The 13,653-nt window shown below is 35.0% G+C and overlaps 2 protein-coding genes across 2 annotated transcripts; both read right to left on the reverse strand.

The window, feature by feature from the left end:
* On the reverse strand, positions 1-324 carry LOC124943438. The gene has a single exon (XM_047483941.1). The coding sequence runs from the start codon at positions 322-324 to the stop codon at positions 1-3; it is 324 nt and encodes a 107-aa protein (XP_047339897.1).
* Positions 325-3,881: 3,557 nt separating this feature from the next.
* On the reverse strand, positions 3,882-10,868 carry LOC124942893 (alpha-glucan phosphorylase, H isozyme). Its single transcript, XM_047483464.1, has 16 exons — positions 10,632-10,868; positions 10,291-10,518; positions 9,970-10,149; positions 9,410-9,586; positions 9,083-9,168; positions 8,800-8,989; positions 8,366-8,458; positions 6,767-6,951; positions 6,550-6,667; positions 6,337-6,465; positions 5,458-5,676; positions 5,168-5,371; positions 4,923-5,081; positions 4,584-4,847; positions 4,336-4,526; positions 3,882-4,251 (listed from the first exon to the last, which is right to left on the reverse strand). The coding sequence occupies exons 2-16, from the start codon at positions 10,483-10,485 to the stop codon at positions 4,125-4,127; spliced, it is 2,517 nt and encodes an 838-aa protein (XP_047339420.1). The 5' UTR covers positions 10,486-10,518; positions 10,632-10,868; the 3' UTR covers positions 3,882-4,124.
* Between the last annotated feature and the right edge of the window lie 2,785 nt (positions 10,869-13,653).

The following is a 13,653-nucleotide window of genomic DNA, read 5'->3' on the forward strand; positions in this document are numbered from 1 at the left end:
CTAAATTTCTTTGGCAAAGGTGCATGTGGTGATCTTATTGAACATGTTATCGTCTAGTGTCTTATAGAGGATGTCTTTTTCCATGTTATCGAGGTTGTTCTTCCTATTATCTTCGGCTTTCCACTCTGACCATGGTTTCTCCTTCATCTCAGGAGTACCATCGGGGGTAGTAGTGGAACTGGCCTTCATTATCTTTATTGGGTCATCAGTGATGACATACCATATGTCATTATCGAGAGCAGCCAAATACGCCTGCATTCTTAGCTTCCAGTTATCATAGTTTTCCCTAAAGAACATTGGGATTCTGTTGATAATGGTAGACATGATTGAGGAGTCTGATGGTGATTGAGAATAGAAAATCTGGCTCTAACACTACTTGTTAGGATTAATGTCGATTATAGAGACGGAAGTCTGACTATAGTCGATAGCTTTTGACTTTCGATTCGATGTTAATCATGTGAAGGATTAAGATCTGTTTCTATTCATCACAAATCTTCGCAAGTTTTTGAACAAGTTTAAGTGTAGAACAATTTGCTGGATTTCAAGCGTCAGATAAAAGAATGAAAAGAGCGGAAAGAAAATAACACATGGCGTTTTTATGGATGTTCGGAGATAAAAACTCCTACGTCACCACTTCTTTCTCAACAAGAAAGATATTCACTAGAAAAATTTGATTTATACAGCAACTACACAAACCCAGTCAGAAAACACAAGACTTAACAACCGCCTACTTCTGAACTTCTAACTAACTCTCTGTTGAACAGAACAACCTCTGTTCAACTTACAATATTGAGATTTCACACAAAAAAGACAGTAGCAGGGAGAGTGAGCACAACACTTGATAGTTTTTAATTCTTGCACTTGTGTTCGTATGATGATCGAATTGATAAAGAGTGCAAAAACTGAGAGATTCACCCGTTGCCCTTGAATGACTATTTATACTTAAATCACACCAACAGTCGAATCTTCCTTTTGGACATGTGTCATCTAACCGTTGGAAGGACACCAATAGTACGAGATAGTACAGTATAGATATATTCGTTGGGATCCTGACAGTACTAGAATGTTAGTGCACCAAATATTCTCTGAGTTCGGGTTGTACTGGAATAGTACAACGCGGGAAATTTGAATTCTGGCGTACGTGGCAATTGTTCATTTGTTGTTGAGATGACTTTTAGACTGCTAATAACGAACATGGCTGATGAGCTGGATAGATAGTCATATGCTTTCTTCAGATGGCTGTTGAAGCAATGCATCAGACGCTTCTTCAGATTGACACGTCTAAAAAAGTTAGACGACGTCTATATGCGCATTACTTCATACCACATCTAAAGTAATTAGACGACGTCTATATACGCATTACTTCAGACCACATCTAAATTAATTAGACAACGTCTATATGCGCCTTACTTCAGACCACGTCTAAAGTAATTAGACGATGTCTATATGCGCATTACTTCAGACCACGTCTAAAATAATTAGACAACGTCTATATACGCATTACTTCAGACCAAATCTAAAGTAATTAGACGACGTCTATATACGCATTATTTCCGACCACGTCTAAAGTAATTAGACGACGTCTATATGCGCCTTACTTCACACCACGTCTATACGCGCCTTACTTCAGACCACGTCTAAAGTAATTAGACGACGTCTATATACGCATTACTTCAGACCACGTCTAAAATAATTAGACGACGTCTATATGCGCCTTACTTCAGACCACGTCTAAAGTAATTAGACGACGTCTATATGCGAATTATTTCAGACCACGTCTAAAGTGATTAGACGACGTCTATTTGCGCTTCAGACAACATCTAAAGTAATTAGACGACGTCTATATGCGCATTACTTCAGACCACGTCTAAAGTAATTAGACAACGTCTACTTGCGCTTTACTTCAGACCACGTCTAAAGTAATTAGACGACGTCTATATGCGCATTACTTCAGACCACGTCTGAAGAGACATACTTCTTTAGATCTGTACCTGCACAAAAACAAATTACCAAACTTAATTTTTGTTCAAGTCACAACTTAGTTTTTATTTAAACCTCATCATCAAAATTATGTTGTACTTATTTTTTTAAGATAATTAATTATTTCTTAATTAATTTTCTCTTTTTTTTATTTAACTTAATCCAACAATGCTCCCACTGTTTCAGTAGTGCCTCCTTGGTGACTGAGAAAAATACACAATTTTTTCCTATATAGTCCTAGCAATTACAGTTTTTCATTCTTGAACGCATTTATCCTTCACTTTAGAGAGAAATTTAAATTTAAAAGGAGAGTTGAGAATATCAACTTTTGTTTTAAACTCACCAAGTAAATTTGACATTTATATTTTGTTTGTTCTTCTATTTTCTTTTCTGCATTCTTTTTTCATACTTCATTAATCTTCTAGCTGGAATTGCTTTTGATTGTATAGGTCTTTGATTTTGGAACTTCATAAGCTCCCTCATTGTTTTCACAGACCAGTTAGCTATCTTTTAATATTCTTCCTTTTCAGTAAATTTCAATCCTGAAAGTAGTGTAAATTCAATTGGATATTGATTTGCTAGATTTTATCTTTATTGAGCACAATCTCTCATTTTTTGCATACATTAGTAAATTTGTGATTTAATTTTTAAACCCGAAGAGATTTGATCTTTCGTTATACCCAACCCTCCATATTCCATCATTTTCACTTGTTTTTCTGTTTAAACTTCACCAAAACTTTGAACTTTAACTAGTTATTTACCTTTATTATTTCCTTAAATAGTTTTATGTACATTTTTCTTTGTTTTCTTGTTGATTTCATGGTTCAGCAACATCCTTTGTACCTTTCAAATCAATTCTTGAACTTCCTTTACCTATTTGTTTTTTTCTTCCTTCCCATTATTATATAATAATGGAATTACGCAGATCATACAGAACAATGTAATACAGAGAATACCCTGTGCAATAGAGTAGGATCCGATCCGCGACCAACCTTAATCGATCGCAGACACTCTGTATCATGTGCAATAGAGTAGGATCCGAACCGCGACCAACCTTAATCGATCGCAGACAAAGACTTCGTGATCATTTTCTCAACCTTGTTCAAACCCTAGCCAATGTTTCATGATTTCGCAATTTATACCCATAGATAATTTTTCCCGATGTGTCGAACGATCGTAACTCCAACTATGTTTCCCGTAACCGACTACCAAATCAACCAACTGAATTTCGCGCGACGTGCCGAGATTCCTCTTCAATCTTTTAATAATAGCTCACAGGATATACTCAATCTTCTAATAATAGCTCCAGGATATGCTCAATATATTTACTGTATATATGATCAATACTAGAAAATTTGGACGATAAAAAAGAACTCTGAGCGGCTGAAAGAAACTCTTTTCTTAAAAAAATGGCGTAGTAGCACCATTGAATGTTTCTGTTTCTTAAAATTTAACTGTTTTGTTAAATAAATTGATTACTAAAAATAATTTTAAAGGGAAGAATATATATAACCAATTTTGTATTATAATTTTATAATACTATCATTTTAGCACTATTTATAAAATAAAATAAATAAATGATCTACTATATCATATATTAGTGTAACAACCCATAATAGCTTCTTATTTCAATCTACATTCAATAAAAGATAATAAACTTATGGTACAGTCTCATATATTTACCATAACTTTGGTAATCATATTAGTTAGTGATATTTTGTTTTTGACTTTAAGCTAGTGATGATGATTCACATCCCATTCAAACAAGGTTTCATTTGATGAACCCTACTCAGAAGCTAGCCAGCAGTAGCAGCTGCTCCTCTAAAATCTAGATTCAGAATAGAAGCTTGATTTGTTATGGTGGATGGATCTATCAACAACTTCCTAAAGATAAAATCATGTTGAATACATAATAGGCCAGGCAAATCCTATATATTAGATAAATTTAATTTGGATACAAACAAACAGTAATTGCATACAAAAGCTATAAAGAGTACAAGTATATATATGCCTGCAACAAAACACACTAAACAGCTGTTCCATAACCATGCCTGCTTCCATGACCTCATGGTCACTTAAGCCGACTTTTATGGCTTATTATTGTTATTATTTGTGAGAAAATAATGAATCCATCTTACTTGCAGTTATGGAACAGGGCAGTCTTTTATGTTCCAGATTTCCTTGGCATACTGAGAAATTGTGCGGTCACTGCTGAATTTCCCACTCCCAGCTGTGCTCAATATAGACATCTTTGTCCATCTTTTACTATCCCTGTATCATGTATTATATTTCAATGAATTGTTTCTAATTTATTCTGCCTACTTGTATAATAAATAAAAACACATGTATTAATACTTGTAAGCTTCGTCCACTTTTGTTTGTGCCTCCATGTAACCTGGAAAGTCATGACCAACCAGAAAGTAATCGCCACGTCCATAACCAGTGTCTCCCTCCAGAGAATCCAGAAGTGGATTGTAATCATAGCTTCCAAATGCTCCAGATCTTATGAATTTCTTAGCTTCTTCAAACCGAGGATCCGCCTTGAACTATATATAATATTAATCAATTATCATATCACAAAAATAAAACAAAATCTTACTTACAAGTCCTTTCTCTCTTTCTGTTCGAAGCTTGGGGACTTGATCAGCAGTTGCGCCAAACAGAAAGAAATTCTGTTCTCCAATCTCTTCTCTTATTTCAACATTAGCTCCATCAAGTGTCCCTATTATTAGACATCCATTGAGAGCAAATTTCATGTTGCTCGTTCCACTTGCTTCCATTCCTGCTGTGCTTATGTGCTGCGATAACTCACTTCCTGGAATAAGCATCTCCGCAACAGATACATTGTAATTCGGGACAAACACAACCTGAATCATTATTTTTTTTATGTCAATTTAGTGTCTCTCTTTATGCCAATACCATTTACAAGTTTAACAATTTACCTTCAAATAGTTGTTGACCTGTGGATCAGTATTTACCACAGCACCAACATCATTCACAAGTTTAACAATCCTTTTTGCATTTGTATATGTTGCAAATGCTTTTCCTCCAATCATCACTGTTCGTGGGGTTGTATTTTTCCTCTCTTCGTCGCTCATTTCCTATCCACCAAACAATCACAACCCAAGGTTTACAACAAGGGCAACAGGAGGAGAGATTCGTCATCTTTTACATAAAATATACATACCTTTAATTTCTTGTACTTATAAATAACACCCAGAATGTTAAGAAGTTGCCTTTTGTACTCATGAATTCGCTTGACTTGTATGTCAAAGAGACTGTTCGGGTCAATGTCTACACCAGTCACTCGTAGAATGTACTGAGCTAACCGTTTCTTGTTAGCCAACTTAGCTGATTTCCATTCAGCCTGCAATTCCTCATTGTCTGCAAACTATTTTTAACAGATTGGTCAGTCAATAGTAAGACGATTCACACTACAAATATCAACAAAGAATAACACAACATTCTGATACTTACTTTACGAAGATTTACTAGAAGGTCAAGATTTGTAACCCATTCATCCGTTTTTAGCCATTTAGTAATTATCTGACTAAGCTCAGGGCTGCAGAACTTAAGCCATCTGCGAGGAGTTATTCCATTGGTTTTGTTCTGGAACTTGGTTGGCCAGATAGAAACATAGTCCACAAATAACTCAGCCTTTAAGATGTCACTATGTAATTGTGCTACACCATTCACCTGGGGACATATCCAAAACAAATATCTTAGCCTATGTTTGGAATTGGAATTGAGGGTCCTATTCCAAATCTCAATCACTTAAAAAAAAGGATTTTTTAATTCTCAATTTCATCATTCTCACTTTGGATTTACAATTCTAAATTTCTCCAAATATATAAGAATTTAATTGAACTGAATTCTAACTTTTATAAAGTTGAAATTATAATTCTAATTACAATTAAATACCTTCAAAAATCATCCACCAAAATACCTAAATATTTTCAAAAAAAATATTATTCATTATATATTTATATTTTGGATGTCTTTTTACTGAAATAACTTTTTTTTCATAACCTACATCAAACTGGCTAATGAGAAAATAACCACATGGTTATTCATATAACCCTAGATCAAACAAGGCCCTCGACTTGCAACGTAAAAGAAGTAGTTTTCCCTCCAAATCAGAACATAGGTTCACCAATAGAAAGGTTTTGAATTATTAAATTATAAAGTCACATAAGCTAAAGAAAACTTTTACAGTTGATCTCAAACAACAGCCAACATGTAACTTTTAATCTTCAGAGAACTTTCTACTCAGGGGATCTTCTTAATTACATGGTCCTTCTAGTAAGTATCAAGTCTAATATAAAGAGAAGGAATATGAAAGAGATTCAACAATACCGAATGTGAAGACACCACACATAAGTTTGCCATCCTAACCACTGGTTTCTGGGGATTGTTATCCAAAATGCATAGACTTGAGAGTTTATGCTCAAGGTCTGGCGACGTGGATTTCACCATTTCAATAAACTGCAAAAGGAACAGGTTATTTAATAAGAAAAAAGAACGAATAATTGGTGCATTGAAAATTGATGCATGGAAAATGAGGTGCACCCGTTTGTCAATTTCTTGAATGATCTCCATGTGTCGAGGAAGAAGTTTCCACATCACAGCTTGTGACCATTTCTCCAAAGCTTCAGGAAGGACAGTGTGATTTGTGTACGCGATTGTCCTGGTACAACAATTCTCTTATTAAAAAGGGTAGTGATAATGAAAAGTATGCATTTTGAGGAAGCTATTCTAAATATAACGAATCAATGTAAAGGCGTACTTAGTTGTAACTTCCCAAGCTTCATCCCACCCAAGTTCCTCGTCATCCATTAATAACCGCATCAACTCTGGAATAGCAAGAGTAGGATGGGTATCATTCAATTGCACTGCAACCTTATCAGGAAATTCAGACCATGACCTTGTGCCTTTTCCAACTTTTCTTTCCTTAAATCTGAGAATAATGTCCTGGAATTTGATTGGATAGATTAGCATCGCATATTAACAGTTGCATGTGGAATAAAAATAGTGTCAATGAACTTTAAATATATTTCATATATGGCTAGCAGATAATGGTGTTCCCTTTTCAGATGAAGACTTAATGGTTGCTCCATTCAGTTAGTAGTTATCCTGTCTAGGTCTAGCTACTAGATCATTGATTGCAACCGAGAAGAATGAATGTGCATAGGGCGACAAGAAACAGAAACACTTAGCAGCATGACATAATAAAGAAATGAATATATTAAGTTCTTTCATTCATGATTATATCCAAATATAAAGCAAATTCTTAACTTAAAAGGTTTAGAATTTGCATCTCATACTGGACTTGCCGCAAAAACATCATCAATTATGAAAACAATTAAATAAATTACTACAGGGATATTATTGGGACATGAAGAGTCAGAATCTAGCTCTTCCAAAGGAACTTTTTCTAAACATTTACACAAACTAGTCAAGAAACGGTGCATAACCTTCATATTTTGTTAAATAATTAAATAATAATTTAAAGTCATTAACTAGTAAATAATAAAGAAAATACACCTTACTAACTTTAAAAAATGCAGGGAAACTTAATATGATCCAATATAAATATTTACATATGAGTATGTTACAATAATTTTATTTTATTTTTTGGATTTCAATGGTGTATTCAAATGCGCCTTGGTGCAGGATGATCATGATGGGAAGATCTGTATGGGTTTATGTTTACATTTATTGTTTTTAGAGATCATAATATAATCTCCATAATTGGATGTTATTAGGCTCATGTTGTTCCTTTCTTTCCCCCTTTTATTCGTGGAAAGTTTGTTTGCATTGTAAGAAGTCATTTTTGTGACATTTCGCAATTGCAACAAGTTAATCATACAAACATTATTTTTTCATTATCATCCCACATATGAAGTGATTGATATACAATAAAGTTCTCAAAAAGCATGTTTAAAAATAATGAACACTTATGTGCTTAACAGAGATATTAAATTTGAAATTAAATTTAACTAAAGATAAGATCCTTTTCAAAAAAAATAAACTAAAGATAATAAAATACAAACATTACAAAATAATTTTAATTTAAAGATATTTTAATGTATATAAATGACAATTCTTTGAGAATTAAATATTTTCATATTTGAAGTTGTAAATTTAAAATTGAATTCTTAAAATATTATATTTATTTAATAAATCTATAAGATATTTTAGATTAAATTTAACATTTAAAACAAGTCGTGTGTAGTATAGTGGTGAGTATTCTGTTATATTCTACTATGGCATGTATTTGAATCACCATATTAAGGCTATGATTAACAGAAACTTCAATGTCTAGGAAGACGAAGTAGAAAACCAATAAAATGGTAAGTGCAGCTAAAGAAACAAGATTATAAACCTGAAGTGATGCACTGCATAGGAAGAATTGTTGTTTTAATCGTAATAATTTCCCATTTTCTGTAGCATCCCCAGGGTATAGTACAGCACAAATCTGCAGATACACACTTCATTGAATAAGGTAGAAAATAGAATTGAGATCAATTTCATCAAATAAGCAACAATGTTAGGTAAAGCTTCTATTGAAGTCATTAATTACCAAAAAGCATATGCTTATCCACCTGATGCTAGATGACTGATACTAAAAAAAATGTATAATTTGATATTTAGAAGATCCTTTAGAAATTTCGCAGGGCAATTTGACCTTCTATCCTTTGTTTTTGACAATGAAGAGTTCGGTAGACATATAGAACCAGAAACATCCAGTTAGCTAGGGCTTTCGACATATTATTATTACTTTTTTAATCATTTGACTGATTAGGAAACGCAATATACCTGTTGTGCCCTAGAATGGAGAATTGCAGCAGTTTCGTATTGTCCATCATTAAATTCAAAGAGATTAATGTCCTCTGAAACTGCTTTGGCTTCCCAGAGGCGAAGACTATTTGTATTTTTAGTTTTGTATCCAGGTATAGGAACATCATATGCCAGAGCTTGTAAGACTTCTCCTCCAACCCATTTTCGCCTACAAAACAGTAAGATAGAAACCATCAAAGGAGAAATCCATAAAATGAACAAATATGTCACTAAGTTCACAGAAACACCATGTGGCACTTACGCTCCGTTTGGTTGGACTTCAACCTGACCAAAGAATCTGATGGGGAACACAATATCATGCCTGACGATTTCCCAAGGGCTAAACTTCTGCACAATCCCACCAATATAATTTTTTCAAATAACAAAGAGTAATTGGTATTTCTCCCCTCAACATTTTCCCATTTTGATTTTACCCCTAAAACTCAACCTCTTCAGATTTGACCCTTGAACAGGCATCAAAACCTCGAGGGATAAAATTTAACGAGGATGGGTTTGAGAGGCAAATCAGAACAAAGTTTCCACGGAAAAAAATGATTATCTCAATAACAAAATACTAGTAGAATCACACCTCTAGCCAATCCTCAGCACTTTCTTCTTGGCCATCCTTGCCTATACGCTGCTTGAAGAGTCCATATCTATACCTTAAGCCATAGCCCCAAGCAGGTAAATTCAAGGTTGCCATTGAATCTAGAAAGCATGAAGCAAGCCTTCCCAAACCACCATTTCCTAGTGCTGCATCTTTCTCCTGCATAAACATTTCAATGATAAATAGCCAGAGCATATCTGAATCTTCCCAAAAATGCATTAGTTACCTTCTCATGATTAATTTTTTTAACTTGATCAGTAGCTTCTGAATAGAATCTATTCACATATACTATCATAGATTAATTAATTTCAGAAAAATTTAAAAGTCTACTGAGGCTGGACAAGGCCTGAAATGCAGAAGATTTAAATCTTATAAAAAAGTTCTACTCTATAGGTTTCAAAAAGGTAAAAAAGAAATACATTGTACTGCAGAAAAAAAAAATATTTCAGTTTTCTTGCGTCAAAAGTGTATAGGAAATGGTCATGGCTGTGGGGGGTATGCTAGCTTCCTACATTAACAAAAAAGTTTGTAGAAAATGGAACCTGCTCAACAACTTCCTCAAGTTCATGGCCCAGCTTATTTAGTGCATCGGCATATCCACCTTGGACATTCAAGTTTCCGATTGCATTAGTCAAAGCTCGTCCTTGGAGATATTCCATGGATAGATAATATGTTTGCTTTGGGTCCAGCTTGTGATAATGAAAATATGTCTCATTCCATTGCTGTAAGGACAAAATGAAAACAGAAGGAACAAGTGAAAAAGCAAGTTTAGCATAGCTCTAATTGCCGATGTATATAGCAATCAAACAATAGATATAGGTCAAAATAACGAAGATCTCTTTTTGAGAAGTATTGATCCTTACTTGTATCAGACGATCCCGGACACTCTCAGCTGTAGCATAAAAGGCTTGTTCTGGCTCAAATTTGAAAGGAGAGAAATGAGGGCTGTAATGTGCATGATAGCTGATGTTGGATGCAATTTTGACAGGATCCTCATCAACAGGGCTAGCAACAGGTGGAATTTTAGCAGGAACACCATCTGCTACAACAGTTGACATTGTTCCTATTTCCAAATTCTCTAGAAGCTATATCTAAGGAGAAGAAGAAAATAATGATTTGTAAATGAGAATTGTTGATATAATAGTGTAATTAGGTATATCTAAGGAGGAAATGATTTGAAGTATAATAAGCCAAAGAATATTACTTGATAGAAGGCAATCCCTCCACTTCGGCTTCAATCTCCAAGTATTATAAGGCAATACAGTCAGTCTAGCTACATACAGATGATGAGCTTATAAAGAAAGAGTAAGGAGAATATCTGTGTGTATTTTGGGTGAGAGAGACCGCAATGGACAAATTGAAGAAAATACAAGCAATGAGAGGAAGTAAGGAGTTCTTTGAGCCGTCGAATTACGAGAAAATATCAGAGAGAGAGAGAGAGAGAGAGAGAGCTGATAAGATATTTAGCAAGGAATGTAGAAAGCGACAATGGAGAAAGGAAAGTGATTTTATGTGGTGGTGAAGAAGATGATAGTGCTGCTACTCTCCTCCGTCCAGAGAAAAATCTGAGAACGAGAACCAGAACCAGATAGATATAGAAGAAGATGGAAAAAGTGTGACACGGGGAGAGAGCGTCGACGTGGCGCATAGAGATTATTGCACGTCCTTATTTTGGACTCGTAATTGACACGTGGGCGTTTTCTATTGGGAACAGAAACCGCCCTAGATGGATCGATCTCTATTTTCGTTTTCTCTTCATACAAGACGGACTTCTCGTGCTCTTTCATCTTTAATTTCAACATGTCTATAGCATAGCACATGTGAGAAAAATTAATATTTGAGTTGGGTCATTAGTTTGTTTATTCACCTATAAACACGATGAAATTAAGAAAAAAAATTAACATTTTAACTAACAACACTAAGAAATTTTTATATTTTAATTTCGACATAACTTTGATGTTTAATTTTAATAGGTTGGATTGGTTAATTGGGAAATTTGATGAAATAACTATGGTTATTTAAAAAAGTTAGGTGAGAATTAAATTTTGTAAAATTGATCTTTTGCTCATAGCAAAAAAACCAATATACCACTAAATAAAAATTTCTTCTTTCCCTCCGTATTCCCTCCTCTCATTTCATTTTCCATTTCATTTTTCTTCTTTCTCTCCCCAACCGTTGGTATCCTTCTTTCTCTCTTCTTCTCGCCCGACGAACTAAGCCGATCAATGAACCAACGAAACAACTCCCCGATTGATTAACGAAATCGATCAACTCCTTGATCAACGAAGGCAGCAACCCCCGACTCCCCGATCAACGCATGCAGCAACTCCCAGCAATCCTAGCAACTCTTAACGTCTGAACGCCAGCGACGACGTCTTCATCATTTCAGGTGAGTTTTTTCCGTCGTTTTCCTCTTAGGTTTAGGGTTTATGTTTCATGCATGTTGAGTAGAAATGGTTTTAGAGGGGAATATTTGTTTTGTGAATGCTGAATGGTTGTAATTTGTTTTAGGGTTGGAATATGTATATTATATCAGCGCAAATGCATTTTGCGTATGCGCAGATGTAATTTGCGTCTGCGAAGATGAAATTTTATTTGCGCAGACACAAATTACATCTGCGCAAACGCAAAATGTCTTATTTGCTTTTCTTATTATCTTTTTTAAGTGTTTTCATTAATGTTTCTTTGCAGATGGCATCAACCAAAACCAAAACCAAATCCGATATTTAGAACTTTCCTGATCGTGTTTCATGGAAATCATATGCACCTTCTTGTCAAAGACAAAGGAGAGGTTTAATAATCTTAGTCTTATGGATATGGCTTTGTAGACTCAATTCCAGCATATATTGAAAGTCCGATTGTAATTTTCTTAGGAACAATAATCCATTAGATGCTGATGAGGAAAAACAACTCTAATTCGAAGGAGATAAGGTTCTTGGTCAATGGTCAGGAGCTCTGCTGGGACATGAAGGAATATTCCTTGGTGATAGGCCTCAACTTTGTAAGATTTCATGTGGTCAAAAACAGGCACGTTGAAGAATGTCCACCTAGTCCGCAAATATTTTGGGGGCAAAACGATTGTTAGAGTGAATGGGGTTCAAGCAAGTTTCCTCTGATGCTCTGATAAGGAGGATGCATGGAGGATAGGGCTCATAAACCTTATTTACCAGTATATTTTCGTATCTAATAATAAGAGTATGGTAAGTTTGGGAGTTTATCGGATACAAAGACGAGATCCGGGACTAATCCAATTGTCACTCTTAGTTGTTGCATATAATATGTCCAGGAGTTATTATTCTCCGAATCAATGGCGCCAAAAGCAACGGGATATAGTTTCTCATTCGCATTCAATGCTATCGGAACCAATAGTTGACCTCCAACCTTGTGCTTAAGAAAACTGACATCGATGCACAATACAGGACGACAAAAGTTTATTAAACCCCTAATTGAGAGTCATAGGGACATGAACATATACCTGAAGTGGCCTTGCTCATCTGTCTAGATGTCAATTATGGTAAATGGGTTATGCTTCTGCAACATGAACAGGTATGGTAGAAATTTACCATAGGAACCCTCCACAGTTCCTCACACTACCATTAAAGCCTTTTCCCTGGACCTCCAAGTCTTATTATATGTTAAAGTTAACTCATAGAACTAATACCACAATCATCAATTTTCCACTCTCCATCAAAGAGGACAAAAAACTCACAAACATATTAACATCTGCAATTGATAAAAAAATCACAGAAGTGAGGGGAAGTATACTAGCAGTTTGACAAAAATTCACAAAAATTGCATCTTGCGCCTGAGCATAGTGAATTTTACACCTATGCATAGTGCATTTTGCGCCAACGCAATATGCATTTGCGCCTGTGCAAAATACATTTGCGTCAACGCAAAATGCACTGTGCGATCCCAATTGATAACACTCAATATACTCAAACTGATAATATACTATAAGATATGTTTTCAATTATAACACTCAATATCAAACTTACCCATTGTTTGTTGAAGATGTAACTTGACGGAGTCGTCGGGGGCTAGAATTCGGCATAGATGGGGATAACAGACGTCGGAAGGGGAAGTAGAAGAAGACGTTTCATCGGGGGTTAAGTTCGGCATTTGCTTGGACGAGTCGTTGTAGTCCCCTCGTTGCGCGCTGAGAGAGAATAAGAGAGAAAGGGGAGTAGAGTGGCCGAAGAGAAGGGAAAGAGAAAGAAGAGAAG

Source organism: Impatiens glandulifera, chromosome 6 (genome assembly GCF_907164915.1).
Source record: "Impatiens glandulifera chromosome 6, dImpGla2.1, whole genome shotgun sequence".
In the NCBI taxonomy this organism is placed as follows: Eukaryota; Viridiplantae; Streptophyta; class Magnoliopsida; order Ericales; family Balsaminaceae; genus Impatiens; species Impatiens glandulifera.